Source organism: Cinclus cinclus, chromosome 9 (assembly GCF_963662255.1).
Source record: "Cinclus cinclus chromosome 9, bCinCin1.1, whole genome shotgun sequence".
Lineage (NCBI taxonomy): Eukaryota > Metazoa > Chordata > Aves > Passeriformes > Cinclidae > Cinclus > Cinclus cinclus.
The window spans coordinates 6,882,757-6,904,964 of NC_085054.1; the positions used below are offsets into that span (position 1 = coordinate 6,882,757).

The 22,208-nt window shown below is 37.6% G+C and overlaps 1 protein-coding gene across 4 annotated transcripts in view; it reads right to left on the reverse strand.

Annotated features, from left to right (window-relative positions):
- The window catches only part of AGPS (alkylglycerone phosphate synthase), a 74,942-nt gene that overhangs the window by 15,926 nt on the left and 36,808 nt on the right, over positions 1 to 22,208 (reverse strand). For 2 of the 4 annotated variants that reach the window (XM_062498640.1, XM_062498643.1), the window contains exons 2-12: positions 21,858 to 21,947; positions 18,123 to 18,213; positions 13,600 to 13,720; positions 13,444 to 13,518; positions 11,770 to 11,841; positions 10,128 to 10,207; positions 8,518 to 8,598; positions 7,334 to 7,459; positions 5,224 to 5,332; positions 4,695 to 4,822; positions 2,058 to 2,109 (exon numbers count right to left, since the gene is read on the reverse strand). In XM_062498640.1, coding sequence (XP_062354624.1) covers positions 2,058 to 2,109; positions 4,695 to 4,822; positions 5,224 to 5,332; positions 7,334 to 7,459; positions 8,518 to 8,598; positions 10,128 to 10,207; positions 11,770 to 11,841; positions 13,444 to 13,518; positions 13,600 to 13,720; positions 18,123 to 18,213; positions 21,858 to 21,947 — 1,025 coding nt within the window. The remainder of the gene's footprint in view (positions 1 to 2,057; positions 2,110 to 4,694; positions 4,823 to 5,223; positions 5,333 to 7,333; positions 7,460 to 8,517; positions 8,599 to 10,127; positions 10,208 to 11,769; positions 11,842 to 13,443; positions 13,519 to 13,599; positions 13,721 to 18,122; positions 18,214 to 21,857; positions 21,948 to 22,208) is intronic. The other 2 variants (XM_062498641.1, XM_062498642.1) reach the window with 1 other exon arrangement.

Consider the following 22,208-nt stretch of genomic DNA (forward strand, 5'->3'; position numbering starts at 1 on the left):
ATATTAAGGCAAACAGTGCTCTTAAGCTTCTTACTTCAAGGGGCAAATAAAAAATGGCTTGGTTGTCAAAATCACAAGAATTGCTTGGAGCACTTTGATTATCAAAATTAAAGAGAATTCTCTCTAAGCAGTTAAAACATGATTTAGGAAAAGGTTTCATTAATTTTTTGAAGACATATGTACAACTGTGCACAAATATTTGACACTTTAATTAAGTCTGCCTTCGTTTAGATTTCACAAGCCTAGGGCACGTGGAAAATTTTTAAGAGAGCACTTCATTAATTTTTAAACCACAAAACTAAGCAAAAATCAGTGACTTTTTTTTTAAGTTATACCAAAACCACTGAAACAAACAGCCAAAAACGGTGCAAGTTAGGAGCTAAGCAATTTTTTCTTTAACAGTTATATCACTTGTGTGAAGTTTTCTACATAAAGCTAGTAATTGCTTCCTTAATGACAAACGGGGAACTAAAATTACCAGGATATATAAATGGTGTCTTGGAGCCTGTTAAATTAACATCTCTGCCTCAGGACTGGGTTTAATTGAGATGAAAGTCTTTTACTGTTTGTTCCATTGTGTTCAGTCACAAACAACTTCTGAACTCTCATTACTGCTTCACTTTAGCAGCCTGGCATCTGGCCTACATGCTGTGAGCCCAATTCATAAAAAGTTATGCACCATTTACATGATACTTCCTTCTAAAATACTTCACAAAGCATTTCCTCCTGAATAACACATGAACTTCAACAACTGACTGCTCCTTTATCCTCTTAAGCAAAGAGAGAGCCTCTCTGCAGATAAAAACCCCAAGGAAGACACCTACAAGCACACTTCAGTAAGCACACAGAAATCATGAATAAACATGAATTTATTAAACCACAATCTTAAAAATTACTTAATAATGGCTACAAGAAAAATCAATATTGACACACTTAAAATCATGTTTACAGCTTGCAATTGGTCAAACTGTGCTTCCCAAATAAAAAAAGAAAAATAAATGCATCTGCCTTCTGTTGGACATGTCTGAGCAGAACAGTGTAACACAAAAGAGTGAGCAAAGCAAGCAGCAAGGCTTGCTGGGCCTCTCAGCTCTTACAATCACTATTTCCTTGGTTTGAAAAACAAAGCTCAGCTTTCTCAACACCATTATATTAATTCCATTTGAAGCCGAGATTCATCACTGAGGCTTCTGTGCAAAAGAAGTTTCAGAAATTCTGAATTGCTGAAGTACTGTAGTAGAGGTTTTCAAGGTTAGTCACACTTCCCATTTTCATCTTCTGGGTACAATCAAAATAGCAAGTCTCAGTAAGTTCTGCAAACTATTAGCTTTTGTGTTGTGGAACTTTAGGGTCTCCATGAGAGTGTCTTGAGCCAGAATGTCTCTTTTGCCAAATTTTCTAGAATTTAAAATTACTGCCTTTCCTAAGAATTGCTGAGAAATTACTGTTCTGCATATGAGACACTGTCCTATTTAAGTGTTTGAACTAGATGAAATTTTACAAAATCTTTTGTCTTCAGGAATCTTCTGAATTTTCACAGTGATAGTATTTACATTATCTTATTTTTTCTATCTTACTTTTTTTTTCTGAAAAGGAAAAATAAAGGAATCAAGCCACTTACCTTAAAATGAGGTGCTGGCATTCTGATTTTTTTTTTCATATCCAACTAGTACTAGTAGTCTTGGGGAAAAAAATGCTTCAAGTACTATATTGTAAAACTAGAATCTCTGCTCCTTTATAGCAAAATAGAAGAAGTGATTCCAGAATTTCAATCTCACCAATAGACTAAATGTCAAGAAAGGAAACATAGCAGAAAGCCCATCTCATTTATAGGCAGAGCATGGCTCTTTACTGACTCAAGTAGTTGACAGTGTTTCCTCAGAGAAAAGACAGGCTTTTGTTTCCAAAACTCACATTATGGCACTATCTGGAGCTTGAACTCTGGATTCACTGCCCTCTGTCTAAATTTAAGCAAAAGAATTACGACCCAAAACAGACTGAAGCCACTAAAAAATACTTGGAAACAGATGATACTCCACAATGATCTACATACTTACCAAACTGAAACTGTGCATTGTCAACAAGGCGAATTGATGCAGGAGCACATCTCTTGGAGGCAAAGTTAGGGGAGTAAGAGGGAGAAAGAGTAGAAAGATTATGTACATAGCTGTTCTAAAATTCATTACAATCAAATTTTCATTTTAAAATAGCATATAAGAAAGCACAATTTGATACCAGAGACCTGGGGCCATCATAATCATTGAAATGAGGTGACTACAACTTGTTTTCACTGGAATAGCAACATCTACTAGGTATGTCTAGATATAATGCATTGCAAATTTTCAGTTTAACCTCAAGCCACCACAGTAATAGTTCAAAAACACTGATCTTCAAATTTTGAGTGTTCTTCTAAAATGGCATATGCACTAAAGATAGAACACTTGTTTAGTGCATCGAGTTTATGTTTCTGTGTAATCAGAGATACATACATAACAGAAATCCACTGAAAAGGTTTAATTGTGGAGGGTCACCCTGGCATGCAGCTGAGTACTACACAGCTGCTCACTCAGCCCCCTCCCCAGTGCAATGGGGAAGAAAAATCAGACGGGCAAAAGTGAAAAAACCCATGGGTTGAGATGAAGACAGCTTGGTAAGCAAAATGGGGGAAAAACCCCACAGAAGCACAATGCAAAAGCAATCAATTACCATCAGTTAACCAATATGCAGCCAGTCTTCAAGCAATGGCAACCCCTAGGAAACATTCCCCTCTAGTTTTATTTATGATCATGATGTTACAAGGTATCTGCCTTTAGTCAATTTGGGTCAGTTGTCCCAACTGTGTACCCTCCCAGCCTCTCATCTCCCCCCAAAACACTTGCTGGCAGGAAGAGAGGGAGAAACAGAAAAAGCCTTGACACTGTGTACACACTGTTGTTAACACTTTTGGTTACAAGTAAAAAAGCTAACACCACATATGCTGCTATGAAAAAAGTTGACTCCATCCTGGCTAGACCCAGTACACTCATGCTCTGCTGCCAGACTGCAATCAAAATCTGTACTTGGGTCTAATCTAGATTCTGGACTACAGGAACCTGAAAAACTGTAAGAACAGCTGCCTTCAGTTAGGTAAGTTTCTGGTCATGCATATGCCTACACCATATAATTGCTGATGGCCACATCCAGTCGTACTGAAATGTATGGCTAGAGGAATATGACAAAGTCTGAATTTTAGGCTAGTCATCATCGCATCACATGGATATGGAAGTACAGCTCTTTCACTTCATTTGCCATATTCACACTTCACAATATCTTTAATATCTGTTGGATCACACAAGAGGAAGAAAGAACATGAAGAACTAAGGGAGCTTACTAGGCAGGTGGAGAGAAGGCTGTGGGAGTGGTTTTAAATGAGACCCCCCACAACCTGCAGGCTGATTATTCTCACATCAAAGTGGACTGATACATAAAAAAAGAGCTTTTCAGACAGCAATCATTGTATTACTACTGAGACTGATGCGAGGGGCAACAGAAGAGAATAAGTGGTTCAGGCTCAAGTAAGCAGAGAAACAGCAGCAGCAGCAACAGAAGCTTAGAAATGGAGCAACATTAAGTGGCAAATAGTGCCTCTTTTTTCCCCTCTAACTTAGCCCACAGACAGGGAAAAGACATGAGTTCCTTAACTGATTTCAAATGTTGACCAGCCATACGATTAAGCATTCCCAAAAAAGTCTGCTTAGGTACCTTTAAAAGGAAGGACAAGCACTAGCAGTAGAAGCACGACAGAAAAACTGGCAAGTGCTGCTGACTAGCATATACATGTCATTCACATACCAGTTTGAACATCTGGCTTGGAACATTAAGCCATTAATTTAGACCAATCACTGGAAAAAATGTAAAGCTGTGTTTAGTTTGGCATTAATTAAAACATTTCTGAAATTATTTCCCCAATTCAGGGTACATTCTACCATTCATATATATAATTTAGTGTGTTTTGCACAGAACAAAGCAAAGTTAGTCAGTGGAGAAAGAGGCTAGCCAGAGTAAGACTTGTTTGGAAGCACAGCCTTGAGGAAAAGTACTACAGAACTCGGATGCCTAAATACGTCGCTACCTGAAACCATCTGACTGCACTATTCTCTATTTAAATACTACAGTCTAAGCACAATTCCACTTGGAAATATCCATCTCACCTGTCCACATCACTGTGATCCAGGCAGTGATTTCTAAATACAGGCCATATCCTTCCATTGCATACCTTTTGTTCCTTTACCAGTTCAAAGCTATTAATTCAACTGCCTTTCATATGTATCTCCTGCAACTCAATTCCTTTAAACACTGGTCCATTTTATTCAGTCCTAATTAATCTGAGGGTAAAGTTCTCCGCTGAAGGAGATGCAAAGCTGAATTTTTCAGGCTGCAGTATGAAAACAACTTCCCCTGAATCAAGCCATTAAAAGGCCTGCCCATGTTTTGGCTCAGAATACCAAGCAAAGTCATAATGTGTTCAGTCCTCAACTGAACAATTTGCAGAATCCTCATGGACCATATCCTGCATTTCATGGACCATACATGCTTACAAGAGTCCTAGCTCCAATTCCTGGTTATCTACTGCCAGAAATACTCGAGCATTAATAGGCCCCTACTGCTAGAATCCACGAGTTCCTGAGTGAAGTAAACATCCAGCTTTTCTTTACCTGCTTTGCCACTTCCCTCAAGCAGGCCACCCCTCGCTCAAAGTTGGGGAAGACCACAGAGCCATACTTCTGGTATTCAGGGACTGGACGAATCTTTATCGTAACTTCAGTAACCACTCCAAGAGTTCCTTCAGGAGAGGAGAAAAACTGAGCAAAATGTTGCAAGATGAACTTCTTGCAAGATACCCAACTTAACATTGACCAGAATGCTGTAAGTTAACATAAATCAGAAATCCCAAAAATTCAGTTTGCAGTAGTACTTAATTTAGTTCTCACTTTTTACGTGGTGAATTCTTATGAAATATTCTCTAAATGGTGCTCTTTGTTACTAGACTTGCAGGCTGACTCCACAGGTCCATTTAAAGCAGTCCTAATTAAGGTCTCAATGTTTTATCCTAACACAAGAAATTCATGCCTGCACATTGCCACCCATCAAGACATCGGAAGCCACAGCATTTAAGATGCTCAAATACTCAAGCATTACAGAAGCTGAATTAGGATGCAGTATGTGAAATTACTCTGTTTGTACCTTCAGATCCCATAATGAAGTGATGGATATCAGGTCCTGTTGACATGCGAGGTACTTGACAGTTTTTTTCTACTATTCCTCTAGGAGTTACCATTTTTATATGAATCACCTGTTCAAACAAAGTGCAATGACTATAAATACTAACATTAAGCACAGATTTTATTTATTTTCCACAAAACATATTAAGTTTGATACAATTTGGCTTTATAGGTTTTAGACATTCTGTAGACAACCCCTAGAACCTCAGGACTGTTACCAACAATTGTTTTAACATAGCATGTTTTCCCCACACAACAGATTGTTTGTGTTCTATGACAAATCATATCAGCTGGTGGCTACATCCAGGCAATACCAGTTAAAACTGTTTGTTTCTCAGGGTTGAACCTCACAGATAGAACTTCATATATACCAGGATTTTAATCCAGAATATACATCGTACTACAGCGGGAAAAAAGGTGAGGGTTTAAACTTTGCTTAAGTTTTGCTTCAGAATTGCTGCTTGATAAAGCTACTAAAATTCAGTCACTGACGGCTACAGAAATATTTCAATTAGGAGGAAAGACAGAAGTAAGCTTCATGAAATAGATTATCACTATAAAAGCTATCACAAGACTGACGTGTAGGGCTAGAAGGGTTGTTTTTTAAATTTTTTTTTTCCATTTTTTTCCAGCTTTATTCAGGCACATGCAATAGAGCTCACTTGTGGGTTTTTTTAATCCTCTATTCAATTCAGTCCTCTATTTCATACCAAGGAAGGGTAGAGTTTCAGCTTCTCTTGAGTGATGCCTTTAAATGAAACAAAATTACTGAATTTCAGCTAATGGCTTTAAACCTTTCAAGCACAGGTAGCTAAGTAATTTTCAGTATATGCAATTTATGAACCGTTGATTCTGCAGTAGTGGATTTTAGGCAGCTTATATAACACACAGTTTCAAGATATAAAGTTCCTCAGAAGGTAAACACTTCCTTGAAACATTCTCACTGTGCTATTTTGAAACTCATGAACTGTTCTGAATCGATTTTCAATCCTATTTCCTCCTAATGAAAATTTCAGAAGATGTTTTAGCCTGAAGTTATGCTCCCGTAACAGAGAAGCCTTCTGCTTCACAACTCCCAGTACAAGCAAAACTGTACCATTCAGCAACGCTTCAGGCAGCAGGGGAATGATGACACTTTGTACTAGTTTTACTTCAGCCAGGTCTGCTGAATAAAAACTGTAGTTCCTGCCAGCCTCAGTCACTCACAGTGAAGTGTCACATCTGTATACAGAACAAGTATGCCTGAACTATGAGCTGATAGAAAAGCCTGAGGTAACATGGGTACATGGGTGTGCTGCAGGAAAGAAGGAATAAGTTCACACATGGAAGGGCTATACAAACTATGAGAGAAAGCTGGAAGTTTGAAGCAAAAAGGCAGGCAAAGTCTGAGCAGTGATGATTTATCTTCAATATATTCAATAAATTTGTTATAACAGAAAATGTAGACTTTAGAATCTAAAAGCATGCTTAAAAGACAAAAAAATATCAGAGTTAATATAAAGTTGAACCAATTTAATGACTAAAAACAGATTCAAGAGTAGAATACTGCCATTTCCAGTCCACTGCTTCCTCCCTCTGGGTCCCTACACACAGTGTGGTGACATTAGATCTCACCACTGTGCACCCACATGGTCAATTAGATCAGCCTACTGATTTAAAAAATACTGCTAGCCATGGGCATGTAGGAAGGTGGGGAGCTTGCTCGTTGTCAGAGTTAGTTCAGCTAGACATCTTCACGTCATCTTCAGGACACACAACAGGGAGGAGAGAACATGGGACTTCTGGAAGTTTGACAGGATTATTACACTGGATTAATAGAGTCCAAAGTGGTAGAAGACAGCACCAGAGCCAGGACAGGGTAACAATTCCTTAAGCTAGTCAAATGAAAATTACTTCTATATTAGTGATGCGGATTATTAATACTAATACCAAAAGCAAGGAAACAAGCATTTCAGTGAAGATGTGATGCCAAAACAGTATTACACAAAGAACCACAATTTACTCTCCCACTGTGAGTCATAAAAGTCAAATACCTGAACAGAGAAATTATAACAAACATTAAAACTACTTACCAGATCTTCAATATTTCCATAGATGTTTTTTTTCATGCCTGATGCTCGTGTTGCTACCCATCCTCCTAGTGAACTGAATTCCATGGAGTCTGGTTCATGGCCTGTACAGAAGCCACTTTCAGCAAGCTAAAGAAAAGAAAAAAATACATCCTACAGGTCCTGCACTGACTTAGTACTCCAAATTCAATATTATATACTTGTTTGGGTTTTTTTAAAAAATAGGTATCCTGATCAGACACCTATTTATTCAACTTTAATCTTGGATATGTACATGACAAGCAAATTGACTGTGCTTCTACTGTACATACCTGTGCTACACATTGCCCTGCAACACTCCTGCCCTGTATTTTAAAACTGAGAACTCTGTTGTTCAAAACAAGGTGCGAATTCATAGACATCTGCAAAAACTTATAACTTAAGTAACTGCCAACTTTGCACAAATGCTGCCAATAAATAAGGCACTTAATCTCTTGTTCCTTCTATCCTAATGTGATATGCAGCAGGTCTGCAGAAAATTTGAGCAAATTGCCTGTACTTAATTCTCTCAAGGAGAGATGTGTTTTAATATACAGCCATCTGGTTGGGCTTCCTGTATGCAACACTGTCAACTACTTGTGATGCAGATCATGCACTCCTGTACATTAAGTAGTCACTTGTTTCTCATTTTTCTGCATTAACTTGGATTTGCCATCTGCACAGCACCTGAGGTTGACTGGATGCCCTCAGAATTACAATGCCAAAGCTGTCAAACACCAAGAATTAAAGGCCAAGCAGTCTCACATTAAGTGATAACTGCATTAGTGCATTTGAGATAACCAATTTGCACTGACCAACTGATAACAATCATGTTGGACAGCTGTATTTAAGTATACCACGTAATATGGACCATTAACTATGTTCTGTTGTACCCATGGGGTCTAACTTAAAGACTGAAAGTAACTTCTACATCCTGTCTACAACAATTCATTTAGCTCATGGTTCTCTCTATACCACAGGAACTTGTGGCTTTGTATGTTTACTGGTCATATATGAGGAAGAGTGGTTTCATAGCCATTGCATATAATTCTCACCAGATGCATGAAAACACACAAGAATTAAGCTAGAATTCAATGATTTGGACAAAATATGAACAATACCTAAGAAAAATATAAAAAATACTATAAAACTTAACCAGATAAAAATACCTGTTTCTCCAGATCTTGTCCAACAATGCCAGCTTCTACACAAGCTGTTAAGTTTTTTTCATCTATCCAGAGAATCCGATTCTGTTGAAAAGCCAATCAAAAATGAGTGTTTAAGATTCAACATGCTTAGTCATACAATTTATATTAATACCACTCCGGTTATTACACCAGTGGAAGCTTTGGCTCTTCACTCCCTCAAACTTCAATTTATGAAGTCACCACTACAAGAGACTAACACATATATTCATCAATTTATACCAGGGACGTTTACAGAACAAAAAGCAAAAATGGCAGAAAGAATTAAATCAAAACTCTTGCAGGAGTCTCCCCCTCACAAAGTATGGGCTAACTAATTATTCAAAGCCAACTACTTCAGCTTCTTCAGTTCCAACATAAACTGCTTAAATGATCTCAGATGCCTATAGAAATCAGCTTTTATGCAATACAGACCCTAGATTTAGGGTAAAGATAACCATTAAGTGTCTATTAAAATAGTAAAGCTTCAGCAATCATCCTAGCTGCTCTGAGACACACACGTTTTAACTTTGACAATGCTTCCTTTCACCTTAATTTTCTTATTTTCCCTCTTCATTAATGATTACAAGAACTGGCTGGCAGTCATTCAAGACATGTGAAACTGGTTTATTTCCTGACTCAATGCTTATTTACACATCTAGCTGACAAAAAAGCAAGATCGTAAGAATTAAGCACATTTCCTTGTCACACCCAAACCTGACAGAAGTCAAAGCTGTGGGCTACAATACAGGGAGGTCAAATGAAGGCCTGAGTCACTACTGCACTTGTTGGATTTCATTCTGTATAGACACCTGAAGAGCTTCCTTCAACATACAACTGCCACCTCTGCAGGAAAAAAACTGAAGAACCAATGATTGGAGAAAACTGAGCCAAAACCCAGGTATTACCTTCAAGGCTAAAGGAGTTAACAAGTTCAGCAGGTACTTGGAGGCAGCAGAGCCTTACGTCAAAGATACAGAGCTGTTTCTGAAGCATCTCGTTATCAAGTAGCCATAAATCTATCATTTTAAAAGTACAAAGCTACTTCATAATGAAAAGATGAAAACTAGCAATAAATTTTACAGAGCTTCATTTCTGGACTGCCATAAAGCTACGAACTTCACATTCTCAAGATGTTATCTACACAAAAACCCCAGTTATTTCTTTAAAGTTTATCCTTCAAGTTGATTTACAGATATTAGGTCACCTTATCGATCTTTGCTTTAAGTAATTTGAAGTCTAGTGCAAAGACTAGTGAAATTTGCAGTTATAACTTCCTCCTAGCCGTTAATTTATCCCCAGATACAAATTCCAATATAGAAGAAGAGTAGCTTTCTCTGAGTTTGATCACTTAAAGCTGCTGTAAGGCTTAACAGTGCCTTTTTTCCTTATTAAATATATACAGGTAATATCAGGAAAACAAGACTAATAGCAGGAAAACAAACTGAAGGAGTATCAGTTTAATCATCATGGTGCTGATTAATATTTCCATCCCTACTTTATTCTGGAAAAGAAAGAAATGTCATTCTCTAGTGATCACCCAAGTAACTGTAGGATGATTAAAAAAATTAAAATAAAACTTTAAGAGATCATACCATTTGTGATGTATCCAGTGAGATAATCATTCTTTTTTCTTCTTCAGGACATTCAAGGGCACTAGAGACACTTGTCCCTCCTGCAAATATGGGAATGATATTGTGATCATAAAATTCTCAGGTAGCTTTTCTTCCAATAGCATGCCTCTGTCCCTCCTTACTGATAGGGAACTGAATAAAGATCACTGAAGTTAACTGTTTGAGGCTAGTGATTAGCCTCTTAAGACTGCCCCCCTCTCCTAAACCAGGTTCCACAAAATCGAGCCAGCAGTGGAGCTGAACAATGCTTTAGCAGCCCTCCATAACAAATATGACATTTTGTAACCATCTCAGCTGCTTCTGTTAAGCCCAGCACAGAGCTTTAATACAAAGAAGGATAAGAAATTACAAAGCCATTCAAGAAATTACAAAGCCATTCAAGCTAAAGTTTCTGTATATTCTTTTGATATTACTATGGAAGCCATTATCAACCTAGAAACTTGGAATAAGAAGTCTGCCTAGTACAAGAAGGTCATACTTATGTGAAAGAACAATTGAAAGGGTTTAACTATTAAAAAAAATAAAAGGATAAAATCAAGCATCAGACTTATAAGCAGTTTCTAATGTATCTTTATGGGATGCCACAGAACAGCCTCCAAGAAGCCTTTTGCTTCCCAAGACTGCCACAGCCATAGGAAAAGAGGGTAGCATGCTCAAGATCCACAGCAGGCTATGAGAAGAAGAGACAACGGCAAGTACGGAGAAAGTGCCAGCTAATAAAACACTCTTCAAGAGCAGTGATGTCCATCACCTTTGTTTCCAGGGATGGAAAAGGTGGCACTTTCCTTAAATACCAACCCCTTCACAAGTTGACTGTAGTTTACTAGAAAAAAACTTGGAAAACAATCTGAAGATCCTTCTGTGTCCTGGACAGTGAACAAGAAATTGTCAATCTTGCTGCTTTCAGCTCTACCGTTTTACTAATAGGAGTTAAAAGGTGACTTTTAGCAGTCTTGCAGCCCTTCAGATGAATCTGGCAAGGGTGACAGTGCTTAGGGAGGAACCAGCTCCACAAGTTTGGTATTGTCTTCAAGTGAAATGCTTCTTTTCTCAAGTAGTTAATGCCCTTTTGCAAGGGCTTTACTACAGCATAAGCAAGTATCAAGTAAAATACACAGATTTATACCACAGAATTAAAAGCTCTTGACAAAAGCCTCCTCACAGATTGAGCTCGTGAAAGCCAGCATCTCACGTTTCCAAAGCTCTATGTCAAAACAAGGTAGCTCACAACTCTACTTCAGCAGGCTTAGAGGAGACATCCACAGTGAAAACTGGAAGTCCTTTACAAATTCTTTAGGCTGAGGAGGAGACAGATTGTACAGGCCTTTAGCTGTACTCTCTATCTGGAACACTTCCTGAAAAACCTCTTGCCACATGAGTTTCTACTGAACAATGTCTACAAGGAAATGAAGAGTAATTTTGCAGCAGTGTTTGACCACAATCCTCTCTGAAACTTTGAGCTTCAACAGTGCAACAAAACCCCCTAATTTATACATGCTGTGGGAACAGTGCACAAGTAAGGAGGAACACATATTTAAATTGAAGTAGAAGACATTTTTACTAATAACCTTAAACAGATATGAGATTTCATAATTTCACTTACCACCAAATGGTATTATGCAGAGATTGTGTTTGCAGGCTAATTCCACAATTTTAACTACGTCTTCATGGCAAACTAAAAAAGAACAAATAGTTAAAATTACAGGATTTGTGCCTGGTACTGTTATTTGTGCTTATTACTAAATACTGCAGTCTGAATAAGCAACAGCTCCTTTCCAGCACCAGTAAGAAAGACATTTCAAAGTTAGGCACGAAATAAGAGCTGGGCTCAGAAGTATCAGTGCAAAGTAAAGTTTAAACATTCTACATTTGAAGAACTAACTACAGTCTTAGTTCCTTGCTCTACTCATGGATTGAGACTTCCTGCAAATTCTCAGGGCAAGGTGGACCACCAAACAGTTAACAGTTCATCTAGGTATCTTGGAGAACAAATCACATGAAAAGCTTTTATTGAAAAAAGGCTGTCCAATTTATTTTAAGTGAGAAATAAGTATCTTCTGAGAGATGACTAGCACATCTTTTTCTTCCTGGCTGACATTCAGTTTCAGAAGTGGAGTTGCTGATGAAATCTAGTTTTTCAGGATCCATTCTGTCCTTGGTCAAAGAGGGAGGCGGAAATGCTTGGGCACAGCCAAGTTAAAGGATCAAAAAAGAGATCAAATACATTGCATACATGAGTTTGTACAAACAGCAAAGAATGAGCAGGACTAAAGAAATAAGTTTCCAAACTCTGGCTACTTTGCTCTTGTCATACAGAGATGTTTTAAATGAAAGTAGTCAATCATTTTGTTTCAGCTGCTTTTGGAGCCAAGCAAAATAGAAGTTGTGGCAAGTCCTGCTCACAGTCACCAGTGCTGTCAAGTACCTGATCTCAAGTAATGACTTTCATCTTATAGTGCCTCTTTTCATGTTTCCCATATGTGATTTTTTTCCCCTCTAAATAAAGGAGGCAAAACTGAGTAGGATTAAGTTCTTATAAGAAATTTTGGGGATTTTAATGCAGTGCAGCTATCAAAGTTAAAAAAGGTAACAAAAGAGTTGGAATCATACAACTGAACAGAAATTGACATTTACTTAGATCAAATGACCTTCACTACTGAAGAATGGCACATGAAGTAGTTCCCAGTGACTAGAGACACATGACTCAATAAAAAAAAAGGCATTTGTATCCTTTTATTAAGCAGAAACAAGCAGGCCTAGCCTATACTCAGATTACACTCCTTTATTCCAGTCATTGATATTTTGTAAAGTGTTCTGATAGGAGTTACAAGTGTTACACTTTTTTTTTTCCTACAGTACAGCATGTAGAAAAAAAAAAAATGTTCTTCAATACAAACATGTCACTGTCCTTCTAGCATCATGTACACCTTTAGAACCCAAAATTAAGACTGCCATTTTTGACAACTGCTCTTGTTGAACATACATGTTTATATTACACTGTGGTTACTTAGTGGTGAATTCATCTGTCAACATAAACTTCAGCTATATTTAATAGTAAATTGACTTCTCCACAAAATGATGGGATTTCACAGACATGACCTGCAGTCCAGATGCTAAATAATCATGATTACCATTCATGAGAAAATTCCTCCAGTTTCTGTAAAGATGAGTGAAATCAGTGAACCAAGAGACAGCTTTCCCCTGACTAGAAAGCACAGGAGTTTAGTAAGCAATGGCCACCCAGCTCAGAAAGGGGAAAAAGACAATAAAAACTTACCAGGCCATACAACTATATCAGGAATTCGTTTAAACATTCCTTCCCTGAGTACAAATATCTCGTGTAGGCAGTGACCTGGAACACAAACAGTAAGTTAACAGATTCAAACAAGGAAGTGTGGAAAGCAGCACAGTTACACAAATCAAGTTCTCTTACCATGAGCTCTGAATACCCTATCTTCTGCATCCTGGGAATATGAGATTTTAGTGGCTCTAAGATCCTGAAGAAATTCTTCATTTACAATGGATGGAGGTACATCATTAACATTTAAGGATGCCTACAATATAAGAAAATAAATTCATTAAAGATAGGTTCACTCTTACAGTATTTCTGTACAACAGAAATAAGAAAAACAGGCTAACAGTGACTGATACCCAAACACACCTAGTCCAGAACAGAAAGACAACAATTCTCCTTCACATCTTCAAACCACCAATCCAGCTTATCCTACTCTGCACACAAGAAACTTTTTTTCAGTAGCACATTCTTACCTTTCTTTCTTCTGATAAATCTGGAGAAATACGTGAGCTTATGAATTAACGCATGCTAAAGAAATTACCTCTTTTTAAGACTTCCCAAGGTACCAGAATACATACTAAAGCCACTACACACTGCAAATTCTTCTACTAACAGTTCTGTTTTCACTAACCCACTTCTCTTCCTCCTGTCATGTCCAGAGAGTTAAATCCAACTTGGACCAAAGCCTAATCAGAAGTCCAGTGCTAGGCAAAACTAAGATTGACTGATATAACATAACTGCAACGCTTTAAGCAGATCTCACCTATAAGAAAGATTCCAAAAAATCCTTATTGATTCACATACATACAGGTGTTTCCAGAAAGCCTCCATCTAAAGTGCCAACCAACACCTTGAAAAGGTGTTCTTTCAAGGAAGCTACACAGGACATTTTGACTTACCAACAGACCTTGAATCAAAATTCTCTAAGTCCAGAGGGAAAACCTCTGCTTAAGATTTTCTAACAGCCCATTCTTCCAGGTTCTTCCAACAGATGTCGTGTTTAGTACTCTTACAGCTTCTCAAAGTGCAGGTATAACCACTTAACTCTCTTTTCTGAACTCCACTTCTGATTATTGGGCACATAAAAACGTAGTTCACGTGTCAACTTTTTAAACCCACTCAGAGAACATGAATTCTTTACAAGATCCAGATTTTTAAAAATATTTTGCAGACATTAAGTGTAAGACTTTTATGTTCTTTGAAGATTCCAAAAACACCATGACTTTTTTCTCCTTAAAAATTGAGCAAATATGGGTAAATCTCCCGAAAAAATATACGTCTTCACTCACAAATGGCCTCTAATTAAAGAGTTCTTTAATTAAACAAAAAGTTTGTCTGATGACTAAAATCTAAGTTCTTGACTTCAAGTCTTATTGCAAAAGAAAATGTTGGTCAAGAGTCTTATATCCTCTTAACAGTGTCCATCAAGTCCGAGAGCAGAACTGAAAGATTTTTACCACCATATCTTTTATTTTAAATACACTTTTAAAAATCAGGGATTGAACAAAAATTAAAGGAGTGCAATGCTTTCACACTTCTTCCATGGAAGCCTTGCTGGAAAATTAACTAGCATCAACCCAAAGAGAAGAATGCACTTGTGCCTGTGCTGTAAAGCTCTCAGGAAAGATTACAGGCTGCCTAGTGATGCCTGAAAGAACTCATTCACAGCCCCACCATCAATAAGTATTGTGCAGTAATGTTCCACCTAGTCAAACAAACTTAAGAAAACTTAACAGGTGACATAGCCTCACCTATGCTTCTTGACAAATAAAAAAACGTAATAAAATGGAATTCACTTTGCTTTAATCTTCTGAAGTTTGCCTTTACAGAAAGCATACTCACACACCGAAGTTTTCTTTCCTAGAAAAGAGTTTTGCCTATCTTTGCTCTACAAACCTCCAAAGCAGCTGATACTTTTTGCCAAGATATGTCTTAAGATAAAATCTTAACAGTTAACAACCTTACAGTAAGGAAATTGGAGCTCAATAGTCTTCCACCTGCCACAACAGCAGCAGTTTATTCTGAATGGGTTGAGTTGTGAGAGAAGAAGGTGGTAAGATGTAAACTCACCAGGAAACTTGTATCATTGACATGGAGTGTCCACCCTACAAAAACTATGTAAGGTTATGGAGAAATTAAGAGTACTGACAGGAGTAATTCAGAAAGAAATAGCTGCATGAGATGTTCATTACTGATAGCTGACATCATTCACAGGTTCAAGTGGATAGCCAAAAGTTTGGGTTAGAATTCTCAGGTGGAACACATGACATAATGAACATGCAGTTTTAACAGTGATTTGACTTCTGGAAGAGGGTATGTGCCATCCTGGCTTGCTTTAAGGATAATGCTGTACTTACTGAAATAAGGTGTCACACAGCTAAAAAAAAAAAGAAAAAAAAAAAAGCCTTTTCCCTCCAATATATTCACCTTGTCACCTACAAACACAGAAGCTGAAATTAAATGCTAGGTGAGAGGAATTCCACTACTGAGACAACTTGATTTTAGGAACCAGTCACAATAAACAAGATGTAAATCTGGTCTGCTGCTCTTACTATTCTGCTATCAATGCACATTCACACAGTGCTGTTTGCTAGCCCAAAGAACGCTGACAGCAACCCAGGAAACATAAGAAACAAACAAACAGGAACCAAATAAAGATCTTTAAAACGTTTGTTTTAGGAAAAACACTTGCTAGCTGTGTTTACATTTTAGACTTCAGACTTTTCTTTCATCATAGATTTCCATAGACAGATGATTTTCATATCAAGTTGAACACTAAGTGCCTGAAGATCTTTGTTCTCTATAATGTGAGCTACTTAACAGCTGTAACAATTCTTTGCAGATGGTTTTAAGCATCTTGATTTTTATAACTCTTCCACAAGGTTTTTAAATTTTTAGTTTTAATCTTCAAGATTAAAAAGTTAATATTTATCTATAAAATCTTAAGAAGAGTGACAAACAAAAATACATCTTTATTTATTCTCATAGGACTGAAATATTTTAAAATTTGCACCCTGAAAAGCTAGGAAAACAATGTGAACTAGGTCTAAACTGCTCTCTATGTTAAGTCTGGTCTGAAAAAAGAAACGGCATCAACAGATCTTGAAGATCACAGAAGCAGGTACATTTACTGTTGTTAATTAAAACACAAAAGTCACATGCAACAGGGAACCCTCCTATCTTACATGACAGAGGGAGGAAGACATAGGATTGAAAGACAAATGAACCAAGAGATCACTTCCCTGCTGCTGTTCCTATATCCGAGTTTCTTCATGCTTAGGTGATAGCAGACGTTGAAAACCCAGTGTAGCACGACAACCTGACCTACACCTTGGAGTTATGACAGCCATGAAAATGAGGGACCTGCAGCAACACTTGAGACCAGCTATGAGAACTCCAGGTATACACTGGAGACTCTGAAGAGTCCTAGCCCTTATCAAGGCAGCCAGCCTGCTTCAGATTTTACAAGACCATCAAAACCAGAGGGGCACAATGTAACAGAAAAGCACTCAACATTGCTGGCAGATATCCTGGGGAGCTGGTATGCAAGATGTACTGTGAAATTGGGGTATTATTTTTATATCTTTATATAAAAATATATCTATAAATATATATATATAAAATATTTATATATTATATATATATATATATATAACTGTACTTCTCCTTCAATTCTGCTTTGCTCTATCCTTTCTCTGCATGTAAAAAGGGAACAACAGTTCTCAAGACCCCTGTTCACAGCAAGTTAAAGCAGCTGCCAATTAAGACCAACCCTGCTCAACAAAAACACATCCAGATGAATTCTTTAAAAATATCAGCAGATGGAGATCCTGTAAGTCATGGCAGATGAAAGAATGTCTTGACGAAAAGAAGACTGAGGAAACATTAAGTTTTCAGGCCCGATGAAATTACCTGCTTCGAAGAAAATGCAATCTTGGAACTCACTCAAGAGATGAGTACAACCATTACCCAAAGCTGCATTGCTACAGTCACAGTACAAGCACAGCCTGCTTCCAATACTGCTGTAGCAGCTATCTAGTCAGGAACCTGAAGCTTCAAAGGGATTCTAGTAAGGGAACCAGCTCTCCTGACAAACAAACATAAGTTACTCTTTCTACAAAGCAAAGTATGTATGACTTACAAAACCCAGAACATTCCCAATGTGTTATTTTTCTGAAAACATTCAGTTCAATCTTGAGTATTCTGGTAGTCAGTTTTCAGCACCCAGACATGTAGACAAAAATTATTGTCCAATAAGAACCTTGACATCTTTCAATACACCGAAAACACATCACAGTTTACTTCCCTGTATTTTCTGTCTCTTATCATGAATAACCCTGATTTCGTATAAACAATTCCCTCTTAGGCTAACAGTTTCTACAGTCTTGAAATGCAAGCTACAGGCAGGACAAAAAACTCCCAAACTGGAAACTTTCATTTCAATAAACGTCCTGCCAGTTATCCTGAAACCACAAGTCATGCTAAGACATGTAAGGTTTCACACAGTAGTTCTACACCAAATTTTTTTTTCCAAAAACTTGGAAGAATTAATACACTATATTTAAATCAATTATGTGCGACAGCTGAATCATCTTTAACAGTGTGGTCTTGATTATCACCAAGACTAATGTTCAAAGGAACTGGTTCAGCTATTTACTTACTCTAGAGGTAGTTTTGTGCTCCAGACTTGCTCCAAAGGTTTTTTCTATCCATTCCTTAAAAGTTGGTAATACCATACCACCTAATCTGTACCTGAAAAGTCAATATTACATAGGGTCATTTTAAATTAAAAGAATGTATGTCAGATACACTTCTTTCAATTCTATGTACATACAAAACAGAAGTTTAAAATCAAACTCTTTACCTACAGGACTTCAAGGCTTCTGCACATTTACTTTCCATGCAACTGCATACTTCATTGTATGCAACTGTTCTTTACTTCACACAGAATCAAATAATTTGTCAGCATGCTATCACTTTGCTTTGGGCATAAGGCTTTTCAGTTATCCCACTCCACCACTCTTAAGAAGGTCTCTCCCTTGCAGTAGTGTAGAAAGGAGCACCAGAGTTCACACGTCAGTTATAGAGAGAGGACACACTGCAATGTAAATGGCAGTCTAAGACACACAAACCCATTTCAGTACACCTTATGCTTTCAAGAAAACAGAAACAGTATTAGAAGTTCCCCCTTCATCATCAAAATGCATCGGAATCCACCAGCCCTGTAAAATTATTTCCAGCACAAACTGGCAAGAGCTTAGCCATGTGACAAATGCAGACTTAAAGACAAGGGACAGAGCTGCTGGTTTTGACTATGTGCACTACATGTGAAAACACAGAAGGCTGGGGGCACACTGAGAACAGCTAGAAACTACTGCTACTAATTGTATACATATACACACCTTCAGCATGTTTATGGGTGCAAAAGTATTCCCAGAAGAGGGGAAAAAGAAGATCTTCCTTTGGTATTAAGAGCTTTCAGTAGCTTAGAGTCTTTACCATAATTTTCACCTGGGTCATTGCATTAGACCTAATTAGGTCTTCCCTCTAAGATCATTCAGTCACTGCAACTCCAGTTATGACCCTGTCCTTCACAACTGGTGCAACCAACTCTATGGCTGAGTCACCTGTTACACAGAAAGATCAACTCTTTGTTTCCACATCTCAACTACCCCTCCCAGCTCTTCTATTGACAAACCCCCTACTCTACTCCTAGAACTAAAAGGGGTACAACCTTAAATCAAGCTAGACTCTTCAGTATGGAAGACAGTGTTCAATCATTCCTCTTGTGACAGCTGTGAAACCCATACAAAAATGATGTGAATTCTATAAAAGGAAAGCACAATAAGCAATGAAAATTTAATGCATTTGCATCAGTTCACAATGAAGGCAGAGACCCAGGTCAGCTTGGTGTGTTTTCTTCTCCAGACCTACTTCTTAGTATTGCTAAACTATCACTGTAACTGGTTTTTGAGGGTAACCTTAGTCCCTTACTCAAAGGACAACTAAAGCTATCAGAAACACCAAAAGTTTTAAGTCAAGACATAGACAGAAGTCACAGCATAGAAGAAGTTAGTTTACTGCAATGCATGATTCCTCAGGAAGCAAGCTTTGTACATATACACCAATGGTGCAAGAAGCCCCCCAAAAACCACCTGCCACAGATACACTCCAAAAAACAGCTTTAGTTGCTCAGACTAGCAAGTATCATCCACCTATCTATCCATCCATCCATCCTGTGGAGATGGCACTCTATAATAAAAAGATCATTCGACACATGATCTGTAGTGAAAATCAACACTACTTTCCTGAAGGGGAATGCTGTTTCACTAATCCTTGGAGTTTTATCAGGGTGTAAAAACAAAACATAAAATTTTGGGCTATAAATAATAATAAAATAATAAAAGGGCTACAGTGAACATGAAATCCCACACTCCCTTGTATTTCCACAGGTGTTCGTCCCAAAAATTATTTATGAAAATACACTACTACAGTACTGAAGAAAAGGTTCTTCCACAGGCTGAAGGATAAAATAAGGTTAGGAAGCAAAGGGCAGGGATTATTGATCACACTGACAGGAACTCAGTTCCTAGTTTAAAAAAAACCCCAAACAGACAAAAAAAACATGGAAGTTAAGATAACTGCAAAAGCCAAAAAAAAAGCATTATTGCATATTTTGCAGAATCCCACTGGTAGTCAGTATCATGGCATCTTCACTGACCACATACAACAGCAGCCTGTGCTATGCATCATCTGGGCAGGTGTAAGAAAGACAGTTCATCTCTTCCTGCTGCTCTGTAGAACACTGCTGCACACACACCTTGAGTGCTGCACACAGCTTTTGTTCCTATCTCCAGAAAGATCTAGTGGAGCTAGAAAGGGTGCAGAGCACAACTGTAAAGACCAAAGGGCCTTAAAAGCAGACTGAAGGGCCCAGGACACTGCAAGCATGGAGAGAAAATGCAAGAGATATGACTGAGTCTTATAAATCAGTAACACAGCAGATAGGCTGAAGAACTATCACCCACCGAGTCCTGCAAACAGTAAGGGATACTTACTGTTACTTTACACAACCAGAACCTCAAACTTGCTGCCACTGGATGCTGCATAGGCAGGCAGTATGAGCAGACTAGAAGTTATGAGACAAATTTATGGACAACAGACCTGTTAGTGGGTACTGAAAAGATGAGGCATCCACACCACCCATGCAGATGCTTATTCTCCTATTTACACTTCAAATACACTCCTTTTGTCACTGGGTCAAACTATTCAATAGAAACTATACTGGTGTGGCCCAACAAGGTGTTTCTAATGTTATCTCTCAGAGAGAGGGTGGATGAGGGAAAAAAACCACTGCTCTAGAACAGTGACTGGTATGTTATCAGTCACACAGCAGTCAAACAGCCTTGATGCTTCCTCCTGAAAAAAAAAAAACAGAAGTCCTGACCTTTATCTTTCTTCTTGTTTAGTGTGCTTGGATTTTCTGTGCAGCATTTCCCTAAATATTATACAGTGAACTGGCTTATATAAGGCTTTGCATTTTAATTTGGGTCTGAAAATCAAGAAATTAACAACTAAAGTGCTCAATACCCCAGTTAGGTTTTTGCAGCTTTGACTCAAGCAATTTTACAGACTCAAAGATTAGGAAGGAATTTCTAGGACAGACAGAATTTTATTTCTCTTCTCCATTCTTTTAACTCTTATGGAAATTGTATTTTTAAACCAGCAAAGAGACTGCAAGGTTACTTTCCACTCAGGAAGGAAAAAAAAAACCCAAACCAGTAAGATGGCAACAGGTTTAAATTCCACTGGAACAAAATTAAGATTCCCCAAGCAGACTTCATTTTAATGTAGTTTCTCAAAAAATATATTTCTCAGAAAAACAAGCCTGCTGCATAAAAGGTTAGGGGGCAATAGATCAGAAGTGGTGCCACTACACAACATACAATTGAAGAGTAGTTTTTAAGTTCAGAGGATAAAGTAGCTCCACACACGGTGGTTAAGAAACCCAAAACAAAGTGGAAATTTAATAAAGCAACTAGTTGATATTCAAGAGGTTCTCAAAACTGCACTGACATGCTGCATGTTACCTAAACTTTGGAACGTGGTACAGATTCTCAGTGTGATTTCATTAACACACAGATTATATCAAGTTACAGAGAAGACTCACATTAGTCTTTATAACATTTTAATCAACATTTCAATAATCCACACAGTACTTTACTATGTCAGACTCCTGTGTATACACTTCAATAAACCTGTTAAATGCAGAATAACCTATTCTATGAAATGAAGCAACTTTGCCTTCTTTGAATTAACTTTATTGTGCAGCTTTTAAACTCTTTTCAAATAAAATACTTAAAAAGATACTACATTTATATAAATTTTCAAATTACCTTTTTCCTGTGAATTCTGCTTGACCCTTCTTATTGAAGATGAATTTGGAATCATTATATCCCCATCCATTCCACTTCAAAAGTTCTTGCCTTAAAGGGAGAACAACAAGTGAGTGACAATATTAGCATATTACAGATCCAAAATGATTTTCCATTATATGGTTTTGGAAAAAAGTCTTACCAGACAGTAATTCAAGAAATCAGGTACATATTAAAAGCGCATAGCTTAGAGCCAAAAAAATTCTGAAACCACAACCATTACTCCTTCAGATTGCATCCTATGACTTGAAAGACCAGCTCTATAATAACAACCACCAGCTTAAGCCATTGCACACTGTATTGAAACATAGA